The 27443-nt window shown below is 46.2% G+C and overlaps 1 protein-coding gene across 1 annotated transcript; it reads left to right on the top strand.

The window, feature by feature from the left end:
* Positions 1-12636: 12636 nt before the first annotated feature.
* On the top strand, positions 12637-14527 carry LOC119302597 (7-deoxyloganetin glucosyltransferase-like). The gene is made up of 2 exons (XM_037579632.1): positions 12637-13229; positions 13321-14527. Exons 1-2 carry the CDS (start codon positions 12731-12733, stop codon positions 14298-14300), a joined length of 1479 nt encoding a protein of 492 aa, XP_037435529.1. The 5' UTR covers positions 12637-12730; the 3' UTR covers positions 14301-14527.
* Positions 14528-27443: the final 12916 nt, after the last annotated feature.

Genomic DNA, 27443 nt, shown 5'->3' with positions numbered 1-27443 from the left:
GATGGCGAGTCGTCGGCTTCTGCCCCCATGGCATGAGTGTTGGGGTGTTCGGGATAAACATGAGCGCTCTTTTTCCCATTCGTGGGTCCTTCGAGGGAGGCGCTCAACACAACGAACAAGGCAATCGGACTATAATGCTTGAACACTCTCGAGGGCCTGGCATCTTGAGCTTGAGGTATGCGTAGTGCGGCACCGCATTGAACTTGGCAAATGCGGTTCGCCCGAGCAGTGCGTGATAGCCACTGCGGAACGTGACTATGTCGAAGATTAACTCCTCGCTTCAGAAATTATCCGGAGATCCGAAGACCACTTCAAGTGTAACTGAGCCTGTACAGTTGGCCTCTACACCTGGTATGACGCCTTTAAAGGTCGTTTTAGTGGGTTTAATCCTCGAGGGATCGATGCCCATTTTCCGCACTGTATCCTAGTAAAGCAGGTTCAGGCTGCTGCCGCCGTCCATAAGGACTCTAGTGAGGTGAAATCCGTCAATAATTGGGTCTAGAACCAATGCGGCGAATCCGCCATGATGGGTGCTAGTGGGGTGGTCCCTTCGATCAAAAGTGATCGGGCAGGAAGACCATGGGTTGAACTTTGGGGCGACTAGCTCCATCGCGTATACGTCCCTTAGCGCACGCTTCCGCTCCCTCTTGGGGACGTGGGTTGCGTATATCATGTTCGCCGTCCGCACTTGTGGGGGAAAACCTTTCTGTCCACTATTGTTCGGCGGCAGAGGCTCCTCCTCGTCATCGCTATGCAGCCCCTTGTCTCTGCTTTCGGCATTTAACTTGCACGTCTGCTTGAACACCCAACAATCCCTGTTGGTGTGATTGGCTGGTTTTTCGGGGGTGCCATGTATCTAGCATGAGCGGTCGAGTATTCGGTCCAAACTGGACGGGCCCGGAGTATTTCTTTTGAATGGCTTTTTCCACTGACCGGGTTTAGAGCCTTTGAATCCGGCATTAACTGTCGTATCCTCAGCATTGTTGCCGTTAATGCGGCGCTTTTGCTTGTTACGATGCGACCTGCCACTGTTGTCCTTGGTATCCGAATTACCAGGGCTCTTGGTCATGTTATTGCTGCGAGCTAGCCAGCTGTCTTCTCCCGCGTAAAAGCGGGTCATAAGTGTCGTGAGGGCTGCCATAGATTTCGAATTTTCCTGTCCTAGGTGCCGTGCAAGCCACTCGTCGCGGATGTTATGCTTGAAGGCTGCTAGGGCCTCTGCGTCCGGACAGTCGACGATTTGACTTTTCTTGGTTAGGAACCGTGTCCAGAATTGTCTGGCCGATTCCTCTGGCTGCTGAATTATGTGGCTAAGGTCATCGGAGTCTGGAAATTGTCGAAGAATGCGGCTTCCAGGTCCTTCCAGCAACCAATTGATTCTGCTGGCAAGCTGTTAAGCCAATGCTGAGCTGGTCCTTTAAGCTTGAGTGGGAGGTATTTGACGGCGTGTAGGTCATCACCGCGGGCCATGTGGATATGAAGGAGATAGTCCTCGATCCACACCGCGGGATCTGTTGTGCCATCATATGATTTGATGTTCACGGGTTTGAAACCCTCAGGGATTTGATGATCCATTGCTTCATCTATGAAGCATAGTGGGTGTGCGGTGCCTCTGTATTGGGCTATATCACGACGCAGCTCAAATGAGCTTTGTCTACTGTGTTCGGCCCGGCCGGATTGACTGTATCCGGAGTGACAATTACCGTCTCATGCCGTGGGGCGCCCACGCGATCCGTAGATCGATCTTGTTTGCATTGCCTTGTTCTCCAATATATCTCGCAGGTCTGGCGCATTTTCCCATGCCTTAGTATTTTTTGAGCGGCGCCGGGGTGCGGCTTGAGTGGAGGGTCGAGAGGCTTCTCTGTTGCGGCCACGGGGTGGCCGATCGGCCGCATCATGCGCTGGTGATGTAGGTTTAGGTGCTTCCTCCTCTAGTCAGGGTAGCAACCTGCGCTTTGGGTAGCTCTTGGAGGGGCGTTCGAGTTCATACTCTTCGGCCGCAAGGACTTCAGTCCATCTGTCAGCTAGCAAATCTTGATCAGCTCTAAGTTGTTGCTGTTTTTTCTTGAGGCTGCTCGCCATGGCCATAAGCCTGCGTTTGAAACGCTCTTGTTCGACGGGATCCTCCGGCACGACAACTCGTCGTCGTCGAGGCTTGCCTCATCTTCGGAGGGAGGCATATAATTATTGTCCTCGACCTCTCTGTCTGCCGGTCTCTCATGAGGGCTGGCTTCTCCATCCTCCTGTGTTGAATCTTGCTGGAGGTGGTTGTCTTCGGCACTGTCCGGGGTGTTATTATCTCCCGTGCCAGAATCACCGTTTTTGCTTTGGCGGGATTTAGAGCGGCGCCGCTGACGCCGGCGCTTAGGCTGCTTCTTGGAGGGGTCATCCTCCGCTGTTCCGTCGCCATTGCCTTCTTTTGGGGTGTCCACCATGTATATATCATACGGTGAGGTGGCTTTCCAGTGCCCTATAGGCGCTAGTTCTTGATCGTCTCCTGCATCGGCGTCCATACCATCGATGTCTTCGGAGTCGAAGTCGAGCATGTCGGTTAAATCATCGACAGTGGCTACGAAGTGGGTGGTGGGTGGGCTTTGAATTTCTTCATCGTCTGCATCCCAACCTTGCTGACCATAGTCCGGCCAGGGCTCTCCTAAAGAGAGAGACTTTAGTGAATTCAGAATATCGCCGAAGGGCGAGTACTGAAAGATGTCCGCGGCAGTGAACTCCATGATCAGTGCCCAATCGGGTTCGATTGGTAGGGGCGCGGAGGGCTCGGAGTCTGGAGAGGAGTCCGGCTCCTTGGAGTCATGGGCTTCGCAGAGAATAGGGCTGGTGTTCGGCTCGATCGCCGTAGAGATTGCAGCCCCCGAGGCGGTGTCCAACCACCCATCCTCGATTGGCGTAGTTGGCTCCGAATTAAGGGTTGGGGCTGATGCGGGTGCGGCCTCCAGGGCACTGTTCGGCGGCAGAGCTAGATCATGCCCATCGTGACAGTGCGGCGCGCTCGGCTGCGGCTCGAATCCGTTGAAGATCAAGTCTCCGCGGAGGTCTGCTGTGTAGTTTAAACTTCCAAATCTGACCTGACGGCCAGGGGCGTAGCTTTCGATCTGCTCCAGATGGCCAAGCGAATTGGCCCGCAGTGCAAAGTCGCCGAATACGAAGATCTGTCTGGGGAGAAAGGTCTCACCCTGGATCGCATCGCTGTTAATGATCAGAGAAGCCATCGGGCCTAAAAGTGACGACACAGAGGAGCTCTCAATGAAAGCACCAATGTCGGTGTCAAAACCGGCGGATCTCAGGTAGGGGGTCCCGAACTGTGCGTCTAGGTGGATGGTAACAGGAGGCAGGGGACATGATGTTTTACCCAGGTTCGGGCCCTCTTGATGGACAATGCTACTATCCTTTTTCCACACTTGTGCTTCAAAGTAGCACCATGATCTTCATGATAGAGAGTCTCTTATGATATCACTTTCATATGCTAGTGGGAGTTTTTCATTATAGAACTTGGCTTGTATATTCCAATGATGGGCTTCCTCAAAATGCCATAGGTCTTCGTGAGCAAGCAAGTTGGATGCACACCCACTTAGTTTTTTTGTCGAGCTTTCATATACTTATAGCTCTAGTGCATCCGTTGCATGGCAATCCCTACTCACTCACATTGATATCTATTAATGGGCATCTCCATAGCCAGTTGATACGCCTAGTTGATGTGAGACTATCTTCTCCTTTTTTTTCTTCTCCACAACCACCATTCTATTCCACCATAGTGCTATATCCATGGCTCACGCTCATATATTGCGTGAAGATTGAAAAAGTTTGAGAACATCAAAAGTATGAAACAATTGCTTGGCTTGTCATCGGGGTTGTGCATGATTTAAATATTTTGTGTGGTGAAGATAGAGCATAGCCAGACTATATGATTTTGTAGGGATAACTTTCTTTGGCCATGTTATTTTGAGAAGACATAATTGCTTAGTTAGTATGCTTGAAGTATTATTATTTCTATGTCAATATTAAACTTTTATCTTGAACCTTTCAGATCTGAACATTCATGCCACAATAAAGAAAAATTACATTGAGAAATATGTTAGAAAGCATTCCACATCAAAAATTCTTCTTTTATCATTTACCTACTCGAGGACGAGCAGGAATTAAGCTTGGGGATGCTTGATGCGTCTCCTATGTATCTATAATTTTTTATTGCTCTATGCTATTATATTATCTATTTTGGATGTTAATGGGTTTTATTTTACACTTTTATATCATTTTTGGGACTAACCTACTAACCGGAGGCCCAGCCCAAATTGTTGTTTTCCCCCTATTTTAGGGTTTCGAAGAAAAGGAATATCAAATGGAGTCCAAATGGAATGAAACCTTCGGGAATGTGATTTTCTCAACAAACGTGATCCAGGAGACTTGGAGTGGGCGTCAAGAAACAACGGAGGAAGCCACGAGGCAGGGGGCGCGCCCTCCACCCTCGTGGGCCCCCCGTTGCTCCATCGACGTACTTCTTCCTCCTATATATATCCACGTACCCCCAAACATCCAGGAGCACCACGAAAACCTAATTCCACCGCCACAACCTTCTGTACCTAAGAGATCCCATCTTGGGGCCTTTTTCGGAGCTCCGCCAAAGGGGGCATTGATCACGGAGGGCCTCTACATCAACTCCATGGCCTCTCCGGTGATGTGTGAGTAGTTTACTTCAGACCTACGGGTCCATAGTTATTAGCTAGATGGTTTCTTCTCTCTCTTTGGATCTCAATACAAAGTTCTCCTCGATCTTCTTGGAGATATATTTGATGTAATCTTCTTTTGCGGTGTGTTTGTCGAGATCCAATGAATTGTGGGTTTATGATCCAGATTATCTATGCACAATATTTCATTCTCCTCTAAATTCTTTTATGTATGATTGGTTTATCTTTACAAGTCTCTTCGAATTATCAGTTTGGTTTGGCCTACTAGATTGATCTTTCTTGCAATGGGAGAAGTGCTTAGCTTTGGGTTCAATCTTGCGGTGTCCTTTCCCAGTGACAGCAGGGGCAGCAAGGCACGTATTGTATTGTTGCCATCGAGGATAAAAAGATGGGGTTTATATCATATTGCATGAGTTTATCCCTCTACATCATTTCATCTTCCTTAAAGCATTACTCTATTCTTATGAACTTAATACTCTAGATGCATGCTGGATAGCGGTCGATGTCTGGAGTAATAGTAGTAGATGCAGAATTGTTTCGGTCTACTTGTCTCGGACGTGATGCCTATATACATGATCATACCTAGATATTCTCATAACTATGCTCAATTATATCAATTGCTCGACAGTAATTCGTTTACCCACCGTAATACTTATGCTCTTGAGAGAAGCCACTGGTGAAACCTATGGCCCCCGGGTCTATCTTTCATCATATTAATCTTCCAACACTTAGTTATTTCCTTTGTCGTTTATTTTACTTTGCATCTTTATTTCTCTTTATCATAAAAATACCAAAAATATTATCTTATCTTATCTATCAGATCTCACTCTCGTAAGTGACCGTGAAGGGCTTGACAACCCCTTTACCGCGTTGGTTGAGAGGTTCTTATTTGTTTGTGTAGGTGCGTGGGACTTGAGCGTGATCTCCTACTGGATTGATACCTTGGTTCTCAAAAACTGAGGGAAATACTTACGCTACTTTGCTGCATCACCCTTTCCTCTTCAAGGGAAAACCAACGCAGTGCTCAAGAGGTAGCACCCCTCTGATTATGAACATGAATATGCTTTGTGAGTAGTTACGTTTGTTCCTGAGGACATGGGAGAAGTCTTGCTATAAGTAGGCATGCGAATTTGGTATTCGTTCGATATTTTGATGAGTGTATGTTGTCATCCCTCTAGTGGTGTCATGTGAACGTCGACTACATGACACTTCACCATTGTTTGGGCCTAGAGCGAGGCATTGGGAAGTAATAAGTAGATGATGGGTTGCTACAGTGACAGAAGCTTAAACCCTAGTTTATGCGTTGCTTCGTAAGGGGCTGATTTGGATCCATATGTTTCATGTTATGATTAGGTTTACCTTAATACTTCTGCTGTAGTTTCGTTTGGTAGCAATGGGGGTTAATCATAAGTGGGATGCTTGTCCAAGGAAGGACAGTACCCAAGCACCGGTCCACCCACATATCAAATTATCAAAGTACCGAACGCGAATCATATGAACGTGATGAAAACTAGCTTGACGATAATTCCCATGTGTCCTTGGGAGTGCTTTCCTTCATATAAGAGTTTGTCCAGGCTTGTCCTTTGCTACAAAAAGGATTGGGCCATCTTGTTGTACCTTATTTACTTTTATTACTTGCTACTCGTTACAGATTACCTTATCACAAAACTATCTGTTACCGATAATTTCAGTGTTTGGAGAGAATACCTTACTAAAAACTGCTTATCATTTCCTTCTGCTCCTCGTTGGGTTCGACACTCTTACTTATCGAAAAGGCTACGATAGATCCCCTACACTTGTGGGTCATCACCGTCTCTAAAGCATAACCCCGAAACGATAGCGGTAAATCAGTAAGAGACATCATAGATCACACCATATCAAATAAAGTGCGGTTACAACGTTCGGACACAGCATTACGCTATGGTGTTCCAGGTGGCGTGAGTTGCAAAACTTGTCCGCGTTTTTTCAAATGAAGACCAAACTCATAACTCAAATATTCTCCTCCACGATCAGATCGTAGAAACTTAATTTTCTTGTTACGATGATTTTCCACTTCACTCTGAAATTCTTTGAACTTTTCAAATGTTTCAGACTTATGTTTCATCAAGTAGATATACCCATATCTGCTCAAATCATCTATGAAGGTAAGGAAATAACGATACCCGCGGTGAGCATCAAGACTCATCAGACCGCATACATCAGTATGTATTATTTCCAACAAGTCTGTTGCTCGCTCCATTGTTCCGGAGAACGGAGTCTTAGTCATCTTGCCCACGAGGCATGGTTCGCAAGCATCAAGTGATTTATAATGAAGTGATTCCAAAAGCCCATCAGCATGGAGTTTCTTCATGCGCTTTACACCAATATGACCTAAACAACAGTGCCACAAATAAGTTGCACTATCATTATTAAACTTATATCTTTTGGCTTCAATACTATGAATATGTGTATCACTACTATCAAGATTTAGTAAAAATAGACCACTCATCAAGGGTGCATGACCATAAAAGATATTACTCATATAAATAGAACAACCATTACTCTCTGATTTAAATGAATAACCGTCTTGCATCAAACAAGATCCAGATATAATGTTCATGCTCAACGCTGGCACCAAATAACAATTACTTAGGTCTAAAACTAGTCCTGAAGGTAGATGTAGAGGTAGCATGCCGACGACAATCACATCGACTTTGGAACCACTTCGCATGCGCATCGTCACCTTGTCCTTAGCCAATTTTCACTTAATCTGTAGCCCCTGTTTCCAGTTGCAAATATTAGCAACAGAACCAGTATCAAATACCCAGGCGCTACTGCGAGCATTAGTAAGGTACACAGCAATAACATGTATATCAAATATACCTTTCACTTTGCCATCCTTCTTCTCCGCTAAATACTTGGGACAATTCCGCTTCTAGTGACTAGTCCCTTTGCAGTAGAAGAACTCACTCTCAGGCTTAGGTCCAGACTTGGGTTTCTTCACTTGAGCAGAAACTTGCTTGTCGTTCTCCTTGAAGTTTCCCTTCTTCCCTCTACCTTTTTTCTTGAAACTGGTGGTCTTGTTGACCATCAACACTTGATGCTCCTTCTTGATTTCTACCTCCGCAGCCTTTAGCATTGCGAAGAGCTTGGGAATTATCTTATCCATCCCTTGCATATTATAGTTCATCATGAAGCTCTTGTAGCTTGGTAGCAGTGATTAAAGAACTCTGTCAATAACACTATCATCAGGAAGATCAACTCCCAGCTGAGTCAAGTGGTTGTGGTACCCAGACATTCTGAGTATATGTTCACTAACAGAACTATTCTCTTGCATTTTGCAGCTTTAGAACTTATTGAAGACTTCATATCTCTCAATCCGAGCATTTGCTTGGAATATTAACTTCAACTCCTGGAACATCTCATATGCTCCATGACGTTCAAAACGTCGTTGAAGTCCCGGTTTTAAGCCGTAAAGCATGGCACACTGAACTATCAAGTAGTCATCAGCTTTGCTCTGCCAGACGTTCATAACATCTGGTGTTGCTCCTGCAGCAGATTTGTCACCTAGCGGTGCTTCCAGAACGTAATTCTTCTATGCAGCAATGAGGATAATCCTCAAGTTACGGACCCAGTCCATGTAATTGCTACCATCATCTTTCAACTTAGCTTTCTCTAGGAACGCATTAAAATTCAACGGAACAATGGCACGGGCCATCTATCTACAACAACATAGACATGCAAAATACTATCAGGTACTAAGTTCATGATAAATTGAAGTTCAATTAATTTTATTACTTATGAACTCCCACTTAGATAGACATCCCTCTAATAATCTAAGTGATCGCGTGATCCATATCAACTAAACCATGTCCGATCATCACATGAGATGGAATAGTTTTCAATGGTGAACATCACTATGTTAATCATATCTACTATATGATTCACGCTCGACCTTTCGAGGCCATATCTGCATATGCGAGGCTTGTCAAGTTTAACCCGAGTATTTTGCGTGTGCAAAACTGGCTTGCACCTGTTGTATGTGAGCGTAGAGCTTATCACACCTGATCATCACGTGGTGTCTCAGCACGACGAACTGTAGCAACGGTGCATACTCAGGGAGAACACTTGTACCTTGAAATTTAGTGAGAGATCATCTTATAATGCTACCGCCGAACTAAGCAAAATAAGATGCGTAAAGGATAAACATCACATGCAATCAATATAAGTGATATGATATGGCCATCATCATCTTGTGCCTTTGATCTCCATCTCCAAAGCACCGTCATGATCACCATCGTCACCGGCTTGACACCTTGATCTCCATCGAAGCATCGTTGTCGTCTCGCCAATTATTGCTTCTACGACTATCGCTACCGCTTAGTGATAAAGTAAAGCAATTACATGGCAATTGCATTTCATACAATAAGCGGCAACCATATGGCTCATGCCAGTTGTCGATAACTTTGTTACAAAACATGATCATCTCATACAATAAAATTTAGCATCATGTCTTGACCATATCACATCACAACATGCCCTATAAAAACAAGTTAGACATCCTCTACTTTGTTGTTGCAAGTTTTACGTGGCTGCTACGGGCTTAGAAATAACCGTTCTTACCTATGCATCAAAAACCACAACGCGGTATAGTGATTGCTTTTTGATCTTCAGAAAAAACCCTGTTCATTGAATCCAATTCAACTAATGTTGGAGAAACTGACAACCACTAGCCACCTATGTGCGAAGCACGTTGGTAGAACTAGTCTCGCGTAAGCGTACGTGTAATGTCGGTCTGAGCCGCTTCATCCAACAATACCGTTGAATCAAGAATCAACTAGTGACGACAAGCAATATGTATATACCCACGTCCACAACTCATTTGTGTTATACTCATGCATATAACATCTACGCATAGACCTGGCTCAGATGCCACTGTTGGGGAACGCAGTAATTTCAAAAAAAAATCCACGCACACGCAAGATCCATCTAGGTGATGCATAGCAACGAGAGGGGAAGAGTATGTCCACGTACCCTCGTAGACCGAAAGCGAAAGCGTTATGACAATGCGGGTGATGTAGTCGTATGTCTTCATGATCCGACCGATCCTAGCACCGAAGGTACGGCACCTCCGTGATATGCACACGTTCAGCTCGGTGACGTCCCACGAACTCTAGATCCAGCTGAGGTCGAGGGAGAGTTTCGTCAGCACGACGGCGTGATGTCGGTGATGATGAAGTTATCGACGCAGGGCTTCGCCTAAGCTCTACAACGATATGACTGAGGTAGAAATCTGTGAAGGGGGGCACTGCACACGGCTAAACAATCAACTTGTGTGCCTATGGGGTGCCCCCTCCCCCGTATATAAAGGATTGGAGGAGGGGGAGGGTCAGCCTCTATGGCGCGCCCCAAGGGGGGATTCCTACTCCTACTAGGAGTAGGTTTCCCCCCTTTCCTAGTCCAACTAGGAGGGGGAAGGAAGGGAAGAGGGAGAGGAAGGAAAGGGGGGCCGTCCCCCCTCCCCAATTTGGATTGGGCCTTGGGGGGCGCGCCCCACCACTTGGCCGCCTCCTCCTCTCTTCCTCATGGCCCATCAAGGCCCATTAACCCCCGGGAGGTTCCGGTAACTCCCTGGTACTCTGGTATATGCCCGAACTCATCCGAAACCATTCCGGTGTCCAAACATAACCCTCCAATATGTCAATCTTCATGTCTCGACCATTTTGAGACTCCTCGTCATGTCCGTGATCACATCCGGAACTCCGAACTACCTTTGGTACATCAAAACACATAAACTCATAATACCGATCGTCACCGAACGTTAAGCGTGCGGACCCTACGGGTTCGAGAACTATGTAGACATGACCGAGACTCATCTCCGGTCAATAACCAATAGCGAAACCTGGATGCTTATAATGGTTCCTACATATTCTACGAAGATCTTTATCGGTCAAACCGCATAACAACATACGTTGTTCCCTTTGTCATCGGTATGTTACTTTTCTGAGATTCGATCGTGGTATCTCAATACCTAGTTCAATCTCATTACTGTCAAGTCTCTTTACTCGTTCCGTAATGCAACATCCTGTAACTAACTCATTAGTCATATTGTTTGCAAGCCTTATAGTGGTGTGGATTAACGACAGGGCCCAGAGATACCTCTCCGATACACGGAGTGACAAATCCTAATCTCGATCTATGCCAACTCAACAAACACCATCGGAGACACCTGTAGAGCATCTTTATAGTCACCCAGTTACGTTGTGACATTTGATAGCACACTAAGTGTTCCTTCGGTATTCGGGAGTTGCATAATCTCATAGTCATAAGAACATGTATAAGTTATGGGGAAAGCAATAGCAGTAAACTAAACGATCAAAGTGCTAAGCTAACAGATGGGTCAGGTCAATCACATCATTCTCTAATTAATTATGTGATCACGTTCATCAAATGACAACTTTTATCCATGGCTAGGAAACTTAACCATCTTTGATTAACGAGCTAGTCAAGTAGAGGCATACTAGTAACACTTATTTTGTCTATGTATTCACACATGTACTAAGTTCCGGTTAGTACAATTCTAGCATGAATAATAAACATTTATCATGATATGAGGAAATATAAATAACAACTTTATTATTGCCTCTAGGACATGTTTTCTTCAATTGGATCCTTATCCACCTAGGTCGTCTTCTTCCGCACACGCGCGTACGAAAAGGATCCCCCTATGCATCTCATCGACCGCACACGCTCTGCGGTATCCGTCTGCGTCATCGGTCCCCACCCTCGCCGGCCGTCCTTGTCATCGCCTCGACCCATGTAACAGATGCACCTACGGTTGCAGCTCTCGATGGTGACGGTTGTAGCTCCGTTGGTGACGGCCGCAGCTCGCCGGCATGCTCACCGTTGCTCGTGCCCGTTAGTCGTACACCTCGCTCGCCCCGTTCTAGCAAATTCGAGCTTCGCTCCCAGCAAAAAAACGCATCATTGTGCGATGTAGAAAATCTCGACGGTGGTTGTAGCTGGATGCAACATCGGTGGTAGCAAATTCTAGGCCGCTTGTAGCATGTAGCATAAAAACCGCTTGGAGTACCCGCGGGTTTAAGCGTTTTTCAACTACGATCGAAGCTTATTATGTGAACGTTTGCAACTTTTTTCGTCGAGCGATGGCTGATTGAAACTTTGTACATCTTTCGATTGAAGCTTTTTTCATTTAAGGTTGGAGATCTTTTCATAACGGTTGCAACTTTTCCGATTTGAAAAGTGCAGTTGAAGCTTTTTCTGTTGACGGTTGAACCTTTTTGGATCTAGGCTTGATGTTTTTTTTGTCAATGGTTGCAACACCGTACACGGTGGTTCCAGCATCGCATCGTCGGTCGTTCCAGTATCCGGCGACCCTCGTTCCAGCATCCCCCGCCAGCGGTAGTAGCATTTCATGCTGTTGGTTCCAGCATCATTGTCTTGGATCATGGGCACGCATGCTCGGTCACCGCGGTCGCAGCGATTGCAGCACATGCCCGCGATGGTTGCAGCGCGTAGCTCGTGTAGGGAGCCGCCCGTTCCGAGAGCACGCAGGCAATGCCCCCTCCTCCTGCTTGGAATCAGCTGGAGAGGGGCGCGTCGCCGCCGCCGGTGGTGCGGGGACGACTGGTTCAGAGAGGATCGTAGTGTCGCCCCCGCCGCGGAGGAGGAAGGAAGGGATTGATGTGGATAAGACAAGGGAAGCGCGCTGGGCCGCAGGATCACTTTCTCATCCAACGCCTTATGTACGCCCGGCGTAATAGTACGTCCGGCGCGCCGTGTACCAGCGCTTTCTTTTCAAAAAGGGTTGATGGTGAAACGTGGGAGGCCAAAGCAAGTGAGAGAGTGGATGGGTACGGTGATCGTTTGGTCCAGGATGCACGGCGTCGCTGTACACCATCAATTCGTCATTAATACGAGTAATATACAGTGTCAGTGTGGATCAATCAGTGCCGGTGCTAGCTGAACGATCCTCCTCTCCTCTCCACCTCTTTTCGGTGAGCAGGCGCGCGCGCTTGGAGCTCCCGGCCATGTCGACATTGCAGGCAGCTGCTGGGGTGGAGAAGCGTCACGCCGTGTTCTTCCCATTCCCGGCGCAGGGCCATGTCAAGCCGGCGCTCCAGCTAGCCAAGCTCCTCCACCGTTGCCACGGCTTCCAGGTAACGTTCGTCCACACCGAGCACAACCGCCGACGCCTCCTCCGCTCGCGCGGCCCCGGCGCGCTTGCGGGGGTCCCCGGGTTCCGCTTCGCCGCCGTCCCGGACGGCCTACCCGAATCCGATGCCGACGCGGCGCAGGACATGTCTGCCCTGCTGTCCACCACGGAGGCCCTGGCCCCGCACTTCAGGAGCCTCGTCTCCGGCCTCCCGTCGCCCGTGTCCTGCGTCGTCTCCGACATCGAGCACATCCTCTACGCGGCCAAGGACATGGGTCTTCAATGTGTCACCTTCTGGATCACGAGCGCGTGCTCCTTCATGATGTACCAGCTATGCCAGAGGCTCGTCGACATGGGCATTGTTCCCCTCAGAGGTAATTCAAGCCATGCCATGCCAAGATTTGTACGTACTCATTTGCTTACTCCTACTCTTAGAAAGTGTTTTTTGCTTGCTTTGAGAAACAGAGGCCGGGCAGCTAAGGAATGGATGCATGGACAGCACGGTCCTGGACTGGGTGCCGGGAATGCCCAAAGGCATTTGCCTGAAAGACTTCCCGGACTTCGTCCTCACCGCGGACCCCGACGACGCCATGCTCAAAGTCGCCCTGCGCTCAATGGCGTGCCACAGGACTACCCCGTCCGCCGTCATCTTCCACACCTTCGACGAGATCGACCGCGAGGCCATCGCAACCATGTCCACCTTCCTGCCAAAAATCTACGCCGTCGGGCCATTGCCGCTCCTCCTCGGTCAAGCCTCCGGCACTGGCGGCGTGGGTGACACGCTGGAATCAAACCTGTCCAGGGAGAACCACGCCTGCCTAGAGTGGCTGAATGGCCGGCGGCCGAACTCGGTGGTGTACGTGAGCTTCGGGAGCATAGCAACGCTGACGAGCGAGCAGCTTGTGGAGCTCGCGTGGGGTTTGGCTAACAGTAAGCAGGACTTCCTGTGGGTGATGAGAGACGATCAAGTGAATAATGGCGGCGACCCCGCTGCTGTGTTGCCGCCGGAGTTCTTGGAGGAGACGAAGGCGAGGAGGTACGTGACGAGATGGTGCCCGCAAGAAGCGGTGCTACAGCACGAGGCGACGGGCGCGTTCCTGACGCACTGCGGGTGGAACTCGGTTCTGGAGAGCGTCTGCGCCGGGGTGCCGATGCTATGCTGGCCCTTCGGCGCCGACCAGTACACCAACGCGAGGTACGCTTGCTCTGAGTGGCGCGTCGGCTTGGAGATCGGCGGCGATGTCAAGAGAGACGAGGTGGAGGCAGCCATTAGGGAGGTGATGGGAGAAGGGGAGAAAGGAAAAGAGATAAAGAGAATGCTCAATGAATGGAAGGAGAAGGCTATCGTGGCTGCACAACCAAGTGGATCCTCTTGGGTAAATTTGGAGAAGGTGGTCAATGAGGTGCTTACTGTGCCTCCTGCCAAGGGGGATACAGAAATATGAGTACTAGCCATGTGGCTCGAAAATTCGCTATGGATCCTCTTGTGGTTAGTCTACACTAGACTAGTATTCTCTCCGTCGGGAATTACTTGTCGTAGAAATGGGTGTATATAGATGTATTTTAGTTTTACATACATCCAGTTTCATTCATTTATGTGAAAAGTAATTTGAGACGGTGGGAGTAGTAGTAATAATTTCATGAAAATGAAGACATGGCCATGGTTGTGATCCCTCCTTGTCGATTCTTACTTTATCCTACAAAATCTGCATGTTTTTCATCTGAAGTTACAAACCAAAACTCATACTTAACGGGCATGAAGCAAAGAGTGTCAATATTCACGGGCAAAGTTATGTTGTTTGTCGAGTAAATTGCAAAAAACCACCGCTTTGAAGATTAGGTTTGCAGAAAACACTATGTTACATTTTTGTTGCAGAAAACGCCGTGTCTATCGTAATTTTTTTACAAATAACACTGATCGGTGCATTTGCCTCAACTGAGTGCGCTTATGATAGATGACGGCCGCTAGTCAGACTGACGTGGCACTGCTTAATGTTTTACATGTAGCGACGACAATTGGTAACGATAACATCATGTGTGAGCATGTGGGGTCCACCTGTCATTGAAAGAAAACAAGAAGAAAAAATCCAGTTCGGCTTATCACTGTACAGCCCCAAATCTTAGTTCACCAGCCCGCCGCCGCCCGTCGGAGTACTTGAGAGAACCAAATGTTGAGGATACAACCCAGTTGTTATCGATCAATGCTTCGAGAGGCTATCGAGGGATGCCTGGAAGCATAGATAGTATGCACTGAGAGTTAAAGAATTGTTCATTTGCCTGAAAATACAATATAAGGGTCATGTTGATGGTTGCACAGTCATACTTGAAGTTGTGGTATCACAAGATCTCTGGATTTGGCACTACTTTTTTGTCATGTCAGTTTCTCACAATGACATCAACGTGCTTCAACGCTCTCAGGTGTTCTCGAGGCTTTTGGAAGGCAATTCCTCGGAGGTCAACTATGAGATCAATGGTCACCCGTACAACAAGGGATACTACGTAGCTGATGGTATCTTTCCTCCATGGTCTATATTTGTGAAGACAATCTTTGATCCTCCATGGTGTACAACAAGAGAGTGCTAAGAAAGGATGTGGGGCGTGCTTTTATTGTACTTCAATCTCATTGGGTTATTGTTTGGTACCCTGCTAGAAGATGGATCATTGACACTGTGTGGGAGGTGGTAATTGCTTGTGTGAACATGCACAACATGGTCGTAAATGATGAGCTTGATGACAATATCTATGACCAATGATGGGATTACCACGGAAACTCACATTCAACTTCAAAATGATTTAGTTGAGCATATCTGGACTCATGTAGGAAACCAATAGTTCTATCTTGTCATTTTCATCCAATTTATTTACTACAATTTTCAATTCACCTTGTTGTAAACTATGTGATTTTTATTTTTTTTGTTGTAAACTAAGTGAATTATTTGTTTAATCATGCGCGGTATTTCGTTTATTCCAATCAAGATTGTATAAAATGCCCAAAATGATAAATTAATTAAAAATGAATAGGACAAACCAAATGGGTCGTCCCAGAAAAGTGTCGACAAGGGTTAGACACCTATCTACCAAGCCACCCAAACAAATTAAAAGCGGACACATTTTATGCCCACTGGAGTTGCCCTTACTACATCAACGCGTTGCTCTGCAGTGCAATCAAATAGGCCGCAGATCAACAAATTGCTCTGCAGTGCAATCTAACGGACCGCAGATACAAATGCAGGGAGGAAGAAAATCTTCATGCAATTAAACGGACCGAGTTTACTAGGATCCAATCTGGAATTACCTACTGCCGCATTAAGCGTCAAATTGCCGCTCATTCGAAAATACGACGACCCGAGCGTGGTTTCTTTCACTGGTTTCCTGTGTTTTCTTTTAATCTTTCCTTTTCCTTTTGTTTGTTCTGTCTTTTTTTCTTCTCTTTTTTGTGTTTTTATAAAATATTCACAATTTGTTTGGAATTTCAAATTTATGTTCATGTTTTTTTAAATTTTGTTCACTTTTTAAAAAATAGTTCACAATATTGAAAAACTTGGAATTTCAAAGCTTTTCCACAAGTCTTAATAAATACTAAAATAGCAAAAAAATTAAAATTTTCTTCATGTTTTGCAAATTTGTTTCCATTTTCAAAAATATTTCATGTTTCAAAGTTGTTCTTATTTTTTTTAAAATGTTCACAATTTTCAAAAATGTTTGTGTTTTTCACAAAATGTTTGTTCATTTGAAAGAATGTTTGCAATGTCAATTGTTGGCCGGAGTTTAAAAAAATGTTCCGGCTCTCAAAATTTGTTTATAGATCCCAAGAATGTTTGCTTTTTAAGATTTTGTTCAGAGTTTCAAACAATGTTTCGTATTTTAAAAAAGTTTTCATATTTTCTAAACTTTTTATGTTTTCAAATTTTGTTAAAATTTAGAAAAAGGTTCTTGTTTTTCAAAAATTGTTGACAGATACAAAAATGTTCGCATTTTTTATTTTGTTCAAAATTGCAAAAAAATTGTTCCTGTTTCTCGAAAAAAATTCACAGATTAAAAAATGTCAAGATTCCCACAAAATGTTTAAGCTTCCACGAAATGTTCAAGTTTTTATATATTTTTAAATGTCCACGTTTAAAAAAATCATATTCACTTTTTTTTTCAAAAATGAATCATGTTCAAATTTTTGAAAAAAATGCTTAAATCTGAAGTGGCTTTTAGTTCTTATACCCCGCACTGCTTATATGGACACTGAAGTTTGTCAAGTGCAATAGCTAGCGACCACCATTTTCCAGGGGAGAGAGTCAAATTCAGTCGTGGGAGATCTGATTGTTAGGCGCCAGCTTATCAACCCGCCAGACTTGCATTGTATTCCCAGGAACTTGATTTCTTAATAAAGCAAAATATGTTTTGACTAAAAAAAGTACAATGGCTAGCGTCCAGTGGCGGAGCTACAACAAAAAATTAGGACGGGCCAATCTAAAAATTCACTGCTACGTAGGAATTGTTTTTGCTCACTAACTAGTCTATTACTACTTCACTACTTGTACATATGTTTTGGATAGGGCAGGCCATGGCACAGTTTTGCTCTCACATAGCTCTGTCAGTGCTAGCGACCACCATTCAGTCATGGGAGGTCTGGGGTTTGATCCCTCATATCTGCATGACATTTTTCTGAAGTTTTCCCTATGGTAAACCATTGCTGTATTTTTTGCTTTTTTTATAAAACTAATGAAACAAAAAAGAGGAAAATCAGAGAACAACACGTACAACACCGAACGCTGCTAATGGCCTAGCCCAAGTCAGAATGGTGCACCTGTGCGAATCGCTCACATTCTGTCGCTAGCCATTGGAGCACCGGTGCATTGGAGCACGATTTTTTTAACCCGTCAAAAACGATGCTTGAAAGTTTTTTTTACATGAGATGCATGCATGTGGTCTTACATGTGAGTTTCGTTCAGCAGTTCGTTTGTATTATACGCTGCACAAAAAGGAGAAAATTCCGGCCCTTGCTTTTTGCATCTCTCACATACAAGCATGTATATTGATGAAAAATTGGCCCGATATACTACTCCATTCGTCCTGAATTATTTGCCACAGAAATAGATAGAAATTAAAGTTTTTACAAATAAAAATACGTCTAGATATATTCATTTCGGCGACAAATAAATTCGGAACGAAGGGAGTAAATTGCTATACGTGCATAAAAGAAATCAAAAAAATTCATGCCGTAAAAATCCATTCTTTTGAACTTAATAAAGAAATAAAAAACAGGCTCAAGGTGCCCGTGCTCAAATGACAATATCTATCTGGTCCCTATCCAATATATCAGATCGTACAGTACGTTGGCCGACACAGTCATTGTCATGTTACGATCGAGGCCCACCCACCAGCATCGAGTGCGTCTCATGGTACACGAGCCAGATCCAACTCTCGCGATTTTTTCCAGCTAAGCTGCACGCGTCGCACGTACCCGCGCCCGATCGTGAAATCCGATCCACAACCGGAGACGTACGGTGCCACTGTTGGACGAGGGACACTCTGTATGGACCCATGGACGTTAGTACAGTACGAGTTACTGTTGGACTTGGATCCCCCGGGACAGCACATGCGCGGCCGGCCGCGACCCGGTCACGAGCTAGCTGCCGACGCGCGGAACACGTGGTCGCCGCCGCAGGGCCGGCCGCGACAAAGAGCGCATGGAGGCTGAAAATGAACAAAACTAGCTCTTAACTGAAACTTCAACACAAAATGGTCCCAATCTGATTTCTTTTACGAAATGGCCTCTTTTGCATGATGTCCGAGGCTAGAGTGGCATGTTACATGTCGCTACCATGGCGTCATAGCCCGGGGCGTCATACACTCTAGCATGGTACCCTAACCCGGACGTCATGCGGAAGAGAGCCATTTTATAAAATATTTTTAGATTGGGGTCATTTTGTGTTGAAGTTTGAGATAAAGGTAAGATTTGTTCATTTTCACGCATGGGAGCTACTGGTACGTGCGAACACACCACGCGTAAGGCGTCGTCGTGACGTGTCGCTTGACGGAGAGCTGGGCGGTGTACGTACTCCACTGCTCATGCATGGACGTCGCCGTGGCTTTGGAAGCGTCGCGGCGTGCTACACTGCTACACACGCCGAATGTACGTCCATGTGACCTCGTTTCGGCCCTCATGCATCCATCCAGCCAGCCTATGGAGCTTGGAAGCCGAGGTTCCCCAACATCGACAACTACGTCCGTGTACAGGGTTCGTATTATTTCCCGGAGTCTCGTGTTTCATCAGTGTTTGTATATGCACCCAACCGGGGCGTCGGTCGAAACACGACGATGTGGTACAGCCGAGCAAATTGTAGGAAGCAGCAACTATCAAGGTCGGTTTTATACCTAGAACAATGTGTTGCAGCTAACCCTATTTCATCATTTTTGGCTCCCTTAACTTAAAATTAAAAGAAGAATCAGCTCATCACGTTTGGGAGATATTGCCATTTTTAGTTGGATCATCATTTAAATTTCTTGGATAAAATTCAACATTTTCCAAAAAGAACAAAACACTTTTCAATAATCATACATCTATCCAATACTAATGCGGGGAAAATTTAACTCATTTGGACCGCTTGTTTCGGAATTGGGAGATATTGATAGTTTTAGTTGCTTATTCAAAAAATTTGGCTCAAATTATAGTTTTTAAAAGAAAAACTAGTAAATCATACATGTACTCAGTACTGGTTTGGAAGAAATCAGCTGATTGGCACTTTTAGTTGACCGGCTGATGTGGATGGTGTTTATTCTTTACATGTACACTTACAAGTGGGACCTGCACATAAAGGTTCACGTCATCTAAGCCAAAAAATGAGTTAGAGCTAGCTAAACATATTACACTAATATATGGGGTTTTGTGCGATAACACACATAGTAGGTGTTATGTGCTCCCTCCGTCCGAAAATACTTGTCATTAAAATGAATAAAAGGTGATGTATCTAGATGTATTTTAGTTTTAGATACATCATTTTCTATCCATTTTGATGACAAGTATTTTCGAACGGAGGGAGTACAAAACAAACCCCAACGGTTGGTGGTTTCCACAATTTGTTTGGTACAGGTAGGTAATGCAAATATATTAGATCCCGAAAAAAAATACAAATATATTAGGTCTAACAAAGAGTGAGAAGTTGTGGTGTTCGGGCACCTTCTGGGCATGGTCCCCGGATCGATTTGGGAATTTCTCAGTGCGTTCAGCATACAAGCTGATGGTCGCGTTACGGCGTGATACAGTTTCAGCGTCAAGCTCAGAGGGGCAGGAGAGGGGGTTCTGGAGGAAATTGTGGCGACTCCCAGTACCGCCGAAGGTAAGAAATTTTTGGTGAAGGGTGATCAAAGGGTATGTCCCAACTCAAGCTGTTCCTTACGGGAGACATATTGAGCGAATAGCATTCTGTGAAGCTTGTGGCCGAGAGGAAAGCATCCGCCATGCCTTGTTTGATTGTACTTGGGCAAAATTATTCTGGCAGGAGGTCAAGCAAGCTACGTCAGTTAAGCTACCAGTGTTAAGTCCTGAAACATGGGCTGTGGGTATGGTGGATCATGACAAGGTTAAGCAGTCAGATGCATGTGTAATTCTATGTGGTGCCTGAGCCGCCTGGACAGAAAGAAATGCACGCACACATGATGAGACCACAAGATCCTTGATGCAACCAGTTAAATGGGCAACATACGTTGCTGCTGATCTAGCGGCGACGGGAAAAAGATGACAACAATTGCCAATAAGGGTCTCTTTGATTCAAAGGATTTTCATAGGATCTTTGATGGATTAGAATCCTTAGGATTTTTTTTTATGTTGGTCGTTTGATTCGTAGGATTGAATCATGTAGGATTTTTTCCAAAGGATTTATTTGCACTACATTTCACAGGAATTCTAACATCCACTCCAACCTCTTGAAAGAAATCCTCCGTTTTTTCCGTGACACAATCAAACAAACTCAAATTCCAATCCTATGTTTTTCCTATTCCCGTGTTTTTACAATCCTATGAATCAAAGATGCCCCAGGAGGTACAGAGATGGAAGCCACCGGACCAAGCCACCCTAAAGATAAATGTAGATGACTCGTTTCAAGAGGACTCCCATCAGGGAGGCACAGGACTAGGTGTGCGCGACCACCAAGGAAAGCTAATTCGTGCTCAAGCAATTGGGTATGAGAATGGACTTTCTGCTATGTCCATGAAGGCGTATGCAATACGAGATGGCGCCTAGCTTGTGTTTGATTTGGGGTATAGGAAAGTGCACATGGAAACTGATGCCCAAATTGTGGTTAAACTCTGGGATTCTCCAGAGAATGACCGCTCGGAGATAGCTACCATGATTAAGGAAATCCAAGAGCTTTGCGGGAATTTTGAGGAGTTTCGATTGTCCTTCATTTCGAGGGAAGCGAACGAACTAGCTCATCTTTGTGCTAAACAATGTAACTCCCCTAGACGTCGGTGTATTTGGATCAACTATGTTCCGACCTTCCTCACAGCCTGTGTGATGAAGGATTGTAATCCCGCTGGTTAAATTAATAGAGCTCTTGATTCTAAAAAAAGGCGCATTGGTGCCCTTTTTTTGAAAATAATAATCAAAAAATGTATTTAAAAGTTTCAAAAAATTCAATTTTTGTGTGGAAACTTGTATTTATTCACTAAGACTGCATGATTTTTTTTTGAAAAAATGTAATTTGTAAGCTATACAAAAAATCCGGCATAATAACAAAAAAAGAAGCCCATTTGAAAATACATATTTGTATTTTTTTTATGTACGTCATGTGTGAAAGTAAAATGATTTGAAAATTCAGTTTTTTTGCGTTGTAGAAAAATATTTTTTTTGGAAATAGGCACCAAGGTGACCGTGCACCATTGCTAATTTTTGGTCTAACAAAGTCCTTCTTTGTTAGCTTTGTAGTATCAACTGAAATCTATATAAGTGAAATATTTTGGTGATAGTAAGACAAATGTGAATAATTATATTTGTGCTATCAAGGATATAAAGATAGTGACTTGTTGTCTTGGTTATGAGCTGGAGGTGAGGGAAATGTTATTATAAAAAATATGTCATCTTACTTAGTGAAATGTACTCTATGTTATTAGTTAATACTTATGAGCTGGAGGTTGTTGGGTTATGGGTATGATACTTTCATTTTGTATCACTATTTTTCATTATAAATTGCTCAAAATAAGGTGTCCTTTTTTTAGGAAAAACACACATATTGATGAAATGACATCTCTTCTTAGAAAGACATATCTAGTTTGTAAACCTCTCAAAATATGCCCTCTTGACGAGCTTATATTTCTTTACGGGGGAAGTAGAAGTGTATGTCTCACTGTCTTTGCATGGCAGGGTCGAAGCAGCCAGATGACTACATTTAGCTGTCAACAGGTAATTTAGCACATGTGTTTCCATTTGGTACATCGGACTTTCGTGGACATATATGGCAAGGGGTTAGTGCGATGATCGTTCCGACTTAGGTCAGACAAGAAGAGGTTCCACCACATTTCCTGCGTTTGGCATCCACTTGGTGCAGTGCAGTGCACGTATACAGTCAAACCATGCACCGTATATACGCGCAACTTCTCATTACGCAACTGTACCGTGAAGCATCCTCACTCTATGCACCACTGGAGTCGCGTGCGGAACGACAACGCACTGGAAATATCTTGTCAACTAAGTTTGCCAGTACGTCGTGTTGGACCAATGATTCAAAATGCAGTACTTGAACTGCATGTTTGTGACCGAAAGTTAAAAAAATTCAAGGGTAAAGTGTTGTCTCAGTCGACTAAGATTGAACCAAGTCTTAATCAAGTGGTATATAGTTTATAAGAAGAAGAAATGAAACACTAAAAAGAAAAATTGTGTACAGATCTCAGTGCAAGATCAAAGGAATATAGTATCGATCGAGACATAACGAAGTCTCAGTCGATGTCGACTGAGACTTAGCAAAATTGAAAATTAAACTTCAAAATGTCTTATATTTTGATATAGAGGTGGTAGTAAAATATGACGAGCACAACTGAGCATGTTTTCGTGGAAAATGGGATCAAGCTGCCCGAAAGGAAACTGGACCCTGATACGTACGCTACAACAATAAGGGAGTATATGCGGCTGATGTCGTGGTTCTAAGCCTGACAGTAGAGTGGGGGTAGGTATAGAGAGGCAAGGTCCTAGCTATGGAGAGGTTGTAAACACAGGGGATGTACGAGTTCAGGCCCTTCTCGGAAGAAGTAAAAGCCCTACGTCTCGGAGCCCAGAAGCGGTCGAGTGGATTATATGTATACAAGTTACAGGGTGCCGAACCCCTCTACCTGTGGAGGGGGGTGGCTTATATAGAGTGCGCCAGGACCCCAGCCAGCCCACGTAGGAGAGGGTTTAAGGTGAGTTAAGTCTGGGGCGTTACTGGTAACGCCCCACATAAAGTGTCTTTACTATCATAAAGTCTACTTAATTACAGGCCGTTGCAGTGCAGAGTGCCTCTTGACCTTCTGGTGGTCGAGTGAGTCTTCGTGGTCGAGTCCTTCAAGTCAGTCGAGTGAGTCCCTCGTTGGTCGACTGGAAGGTGACCTCTTCTAAGGGTGTCTTTGGGCAGGGTACTTAGATCAGGTCAGTGACCCTACCCTAGGTACATGACCCCATCATTAGCCCCCGAATGGATTGAGGCTTCGAGTGAGGAAGGAGTTGATGTTGTTTCCGATTAACTTTTGCACACTGGTCGTGCGTTGTTCTGGACCAAAGAATCCCTTCGTTGGTAGTGAGCAACTTGTCTTCAGTCGACTCGATCCATTCTCTTCTTTCGTCGAGTGATCTTTCGGGCTTTGACGATTTCCGAGCGACGGATCGCAGGAAATCCCGCGTCTGACAGACCGATCTGCCGTTCGCGGATTCCGCGGGATGCGAAATTTGGGGAAGCGCGCGAAGCGGAGCGGACCGCGGCGTTCAGATGGGACGGGACATAGACGCCTCGATCCCCGCGCCGCTTTCTTCGCCACGTATCCCGCATGCATAACTGTTCCTGGATATGATTAGATCGACCGGGCCCACCTGTCATCCACTCGGAAGGGACCTTATAAATACGCCCGGCGAGGGTTTTTTGTACAGTGCCTCAGCATTCTCTTTCTCTGCTCCCTTCGTCTCCGTCCAGCGTGCTCGCTCTCGCCTCCGCACAACTTCTCCTCGCGCGTCTCACCGGCAACCATGGCCAAGGAGAAGACGGCGGCGCTGGAACGCGCGAAGAAGGCGTCGGCGACGGAGAAGGCGAAGGGGAGATCCACCAGCCGCGGCGGGTCTTCGTCTAGATCCCGCCTGCCGAAGGGCTGGGTCCAAGGAGATTGGATCCAGTCGACCATCACGGAGAAAGATCTCCTCGACATGGCCAATGAGGGTCTGATCCCTCATGGAGCTGCGAGGCTTCCGGGGAAGGAGTGGCAGCCCCAGCCAGAAGAGGGTGAGTGCGTGCTCTTGGCCACCCATGTTGATCGTGGATTTTCTTTGCCGCCGAGTATTTTCTTCCGTGGTTTCTTGAACTTCTTTGGAGCGCAGTTCCACCACTTTACCCCAAATTCTATCGCCTATCTTGCCGTGTTCGTGTCCATGTGTGAGGGTTTTCTGGGCTGTCGACCGCACTGGGGCTTGTTCAAGCATATATTCACGTGTCGCTCTCAGACCGTGAAGAAGGCGAGCCCAGGCGACGAAAGAACCCGAGTCGTCCAAATGTGTGGGGGCTGGGGATCCAGGTGAGGAATAAGAGCACCTTCCCAGCCATGACTTTTCCCGGGTCAGTCAGAGGCTGGCAGTCGACCTGGTTCTACTGCCAGGATCAGTCGACGCCGGGGCAGTCGAGTGGACTCCCTTAGTTTACCATGGACCGAGTGAACAAGCCCTCCTCTCTGAAGTTGATTCCAGAGGAGAAAGCTGACGTGAAGATGTTGATGGAGCGCGTGGTACAGTTGGTTCGGGAGGGAGTGACGGGCATGGATCTCCTGGAGGTTTTCCTTAGGCGTCGTATCCAGCCCCTTCAGTTCCGGAGCCACTGCATGTGGTTGTACTGTGGGACTGAAGACGAGACTCGAGTCCATCCAGAAGCAGTCGACGATGTCACTCTAGAAAGATGGATGGCTGCCGTTACCGGAAACAAGGATAACCCACGCGGAGCCAGAAGGATTCCTCCACTCGACCACAACAGTGATCCAAACAAGGTATGTCTGCTCTGCTCTCCACTGTGTTCTTGTCATATTCATTTCTGTTTATTCTGTCAATTGGTCGATTGATCCTTGTCTTGATGTCTATCAGGCCCTCACCGAGCTGTACTCGATGCCCAATGGAGCACAGGCTCTGACTGAGGAGGGTGAAGCGAGTGGGGGCGAGAGCCAGGAGGAGGAGGAATGGGACTCGGACGTTGCTGAGGATGATGATGACGATGACGACGATGACGGTGATGAAGATGACGCTGAAGACGAGGAAGAAGAGGAGGAGGAGGTCGTACCACCGCGCTCAGAAAGGCGGTCGAAGCTTGTCCACGACCCTTTGACTAAACGTGGCAAGGGGGTTGCGACCGTTGCACAGTCGACCAAGCGCCCTCGGACCACCTCTCCGGCGCCGACTGAAAAGGCGCCGAAGCAGCCCCGGGCGGCTCCGTCGAAGCCGACCAAGCTCCTGCCGAAGATGAAGGTGTCCATCCCCACCATATCAGGGTAATCATGCTGCTTAAGTCTTCTTATTTTGTGTGAACTTTGTCTCTGGTTGACGCTGAAGTTAGTCGACTGATTCTTTGGAGTTGCAGTGCTGCTACTTCTGAGACCTCAGCCCGGGCTGATGACCATGAGATGGAGGACGCAGCAACCTCAAAACCAGGTACTATATTCTTAACGCCGTTTTTAGTCGACTGACTCATGATCTCTAATCCTGATTCTTCTCTGTAGCTCCACCCAATGTTGTTATCACTCTCCCTGATGATGATGAGGATGAGGAACCGCTGAAGCGCAGAAAGAGTAGGAAAGCGTCTGCCAGTAGGGTGCCCCGGGATGTGACGGCGCCTGAGACTCTGATTGCGGAGGAAGAGAATACCACTCGACACACTGTGTCCTTCGCAGATCCACTGACGAGTGCTCAGCAGCCCTCCCTCTTCACGACGCACCACGTCCCAGAGGACCAAGCTGGCGCCGCGAAGGAGGCGATACGCCAGGCAGGGATCATGATGGAGCAGTTAAGGACCATCCGGGATGCGAGCCAGGCAGCTTACGACGCCAGTTCCGCCCTTCAAAGCAATGTTCAGGTCAGTCGACCACCGCCTGTTCTGTTAGGATATGCTATCAAAAACTTTTCTTTCTAGAATTTATAGTAGTCATCCACTGGGTGTGTCGTTTCAGACTCCGTGTTAGCGGGAGCACGCTGAGTGCACCCGCTGGATGTAGTCCCCAAGGCTAAGGTCGACTGCTGGCAGTCGGCCTTAGGCTTTATAATTTCAGGCTTTCCGTCATTCGACTATGTCGAATGGATTTCGCAAACTGGTCGACTGGTCGACTCTGTCTTCAATAGGATTAGTGGGGGCACGCTGAGTGCACCCACTGGGTGTAGTCTCCAAGGCTAAGGTCGACTGCTGGCAGTCGGCTTTAGGTTTTATAATTTCAGTCTTTGCGTCATTCGAGTATGTCGAATGGATTTCGCAAACCGGTGGGGGCACGCTGAGTGCACCCACTGGGTGTAGTCCCTGAGACTGTGGTCGACTGCTTGCAGTCGATTACAGTCTTAAATAATACATCTCTCTCTTTTTTTTTGAGGTCGACTGGTCGACTCTATCTTCGATAGGATTAGTGGGGGCACGCTGAGTGCACCCACTGGGTGTAGTCCCCGAGACTACGGTCGAATGCTTGTATTCGGCTGTAGTCTTAGAAACGTGTGATTTTTCCTTTTTCACTCGGAAGTGAATTATATTTGACATTTAGTCGATTGGTTCTTCGCAGAACTCCTGTGATCTTGTGGCTCGCTACTCTGAGCTGGAAAACAAGCACGTTCAGCTCGAGCTGAATTTGAAGCTGGTTCAGGAGAAACTGACGAAGGCAAAGGAGGAGACCGAAGGTATGTTTGGTGAGACCTTGACGACTGATCTTCCCCTTCGTTTGTTTCAAAATCTGATCTTGCTGTAACTTGCAGGTAAGGTAAGGGAGGCCCAACAGAAGAAAGACCTTGAACTAGCTGAGAAGGTCAAGCTTGCTGACGAGAAGTTAGCTTCAGTCACCAAGCTTGAACAAGACAATACCAATCTGAAAGCTGCTCTTGGGATCGCCAACAAGGAGGTCAGTCGACTGAAAACTGATAAAGCTGCCCTGACCGACCAAGTCAGTAAGTTGACTGGGAAGAAAAATGATCTGGAGGCCTTCCTGAGTGGTCTTGCCAAGAAGCTGTTTCTTATGCTTGAAGGTAAACCTCTATGCTAGGAAATTATTTCCAATCGTGGTTTTTCCATTCGACCATCACCTTGACTCGGTGATCGTCCTTGCAGAATTTTGTCAAAACTTTGAAGAAGAAACTAGCCGGCTGGAACCAAACCTCGACTCCGTCAATTCTCCGGTGAACGACCAAGTTG

Source organism: Triticum dicoccoides, chromosome 5A, assembly GCF_002162155.2.
Source record: "Triticum dicoccoides isolate Atlit2015 ecotype Zavitan chromosome 5A, WEW_v2.0, whole genome shotgun sequence".
In the NCBI taxonomy this organism is placed as follows: Eukaryota; Viridiplantae; Streptophyta; class Magnoliopsida; order Poales; family Poaceae; genus Triticum; species Triticum dicoccoides.
The sequence above is the reverse complement of the archived record's forward strand: the minus strand, read 5'-3'. Positions and strand labels throughout refer to the sequence as shown.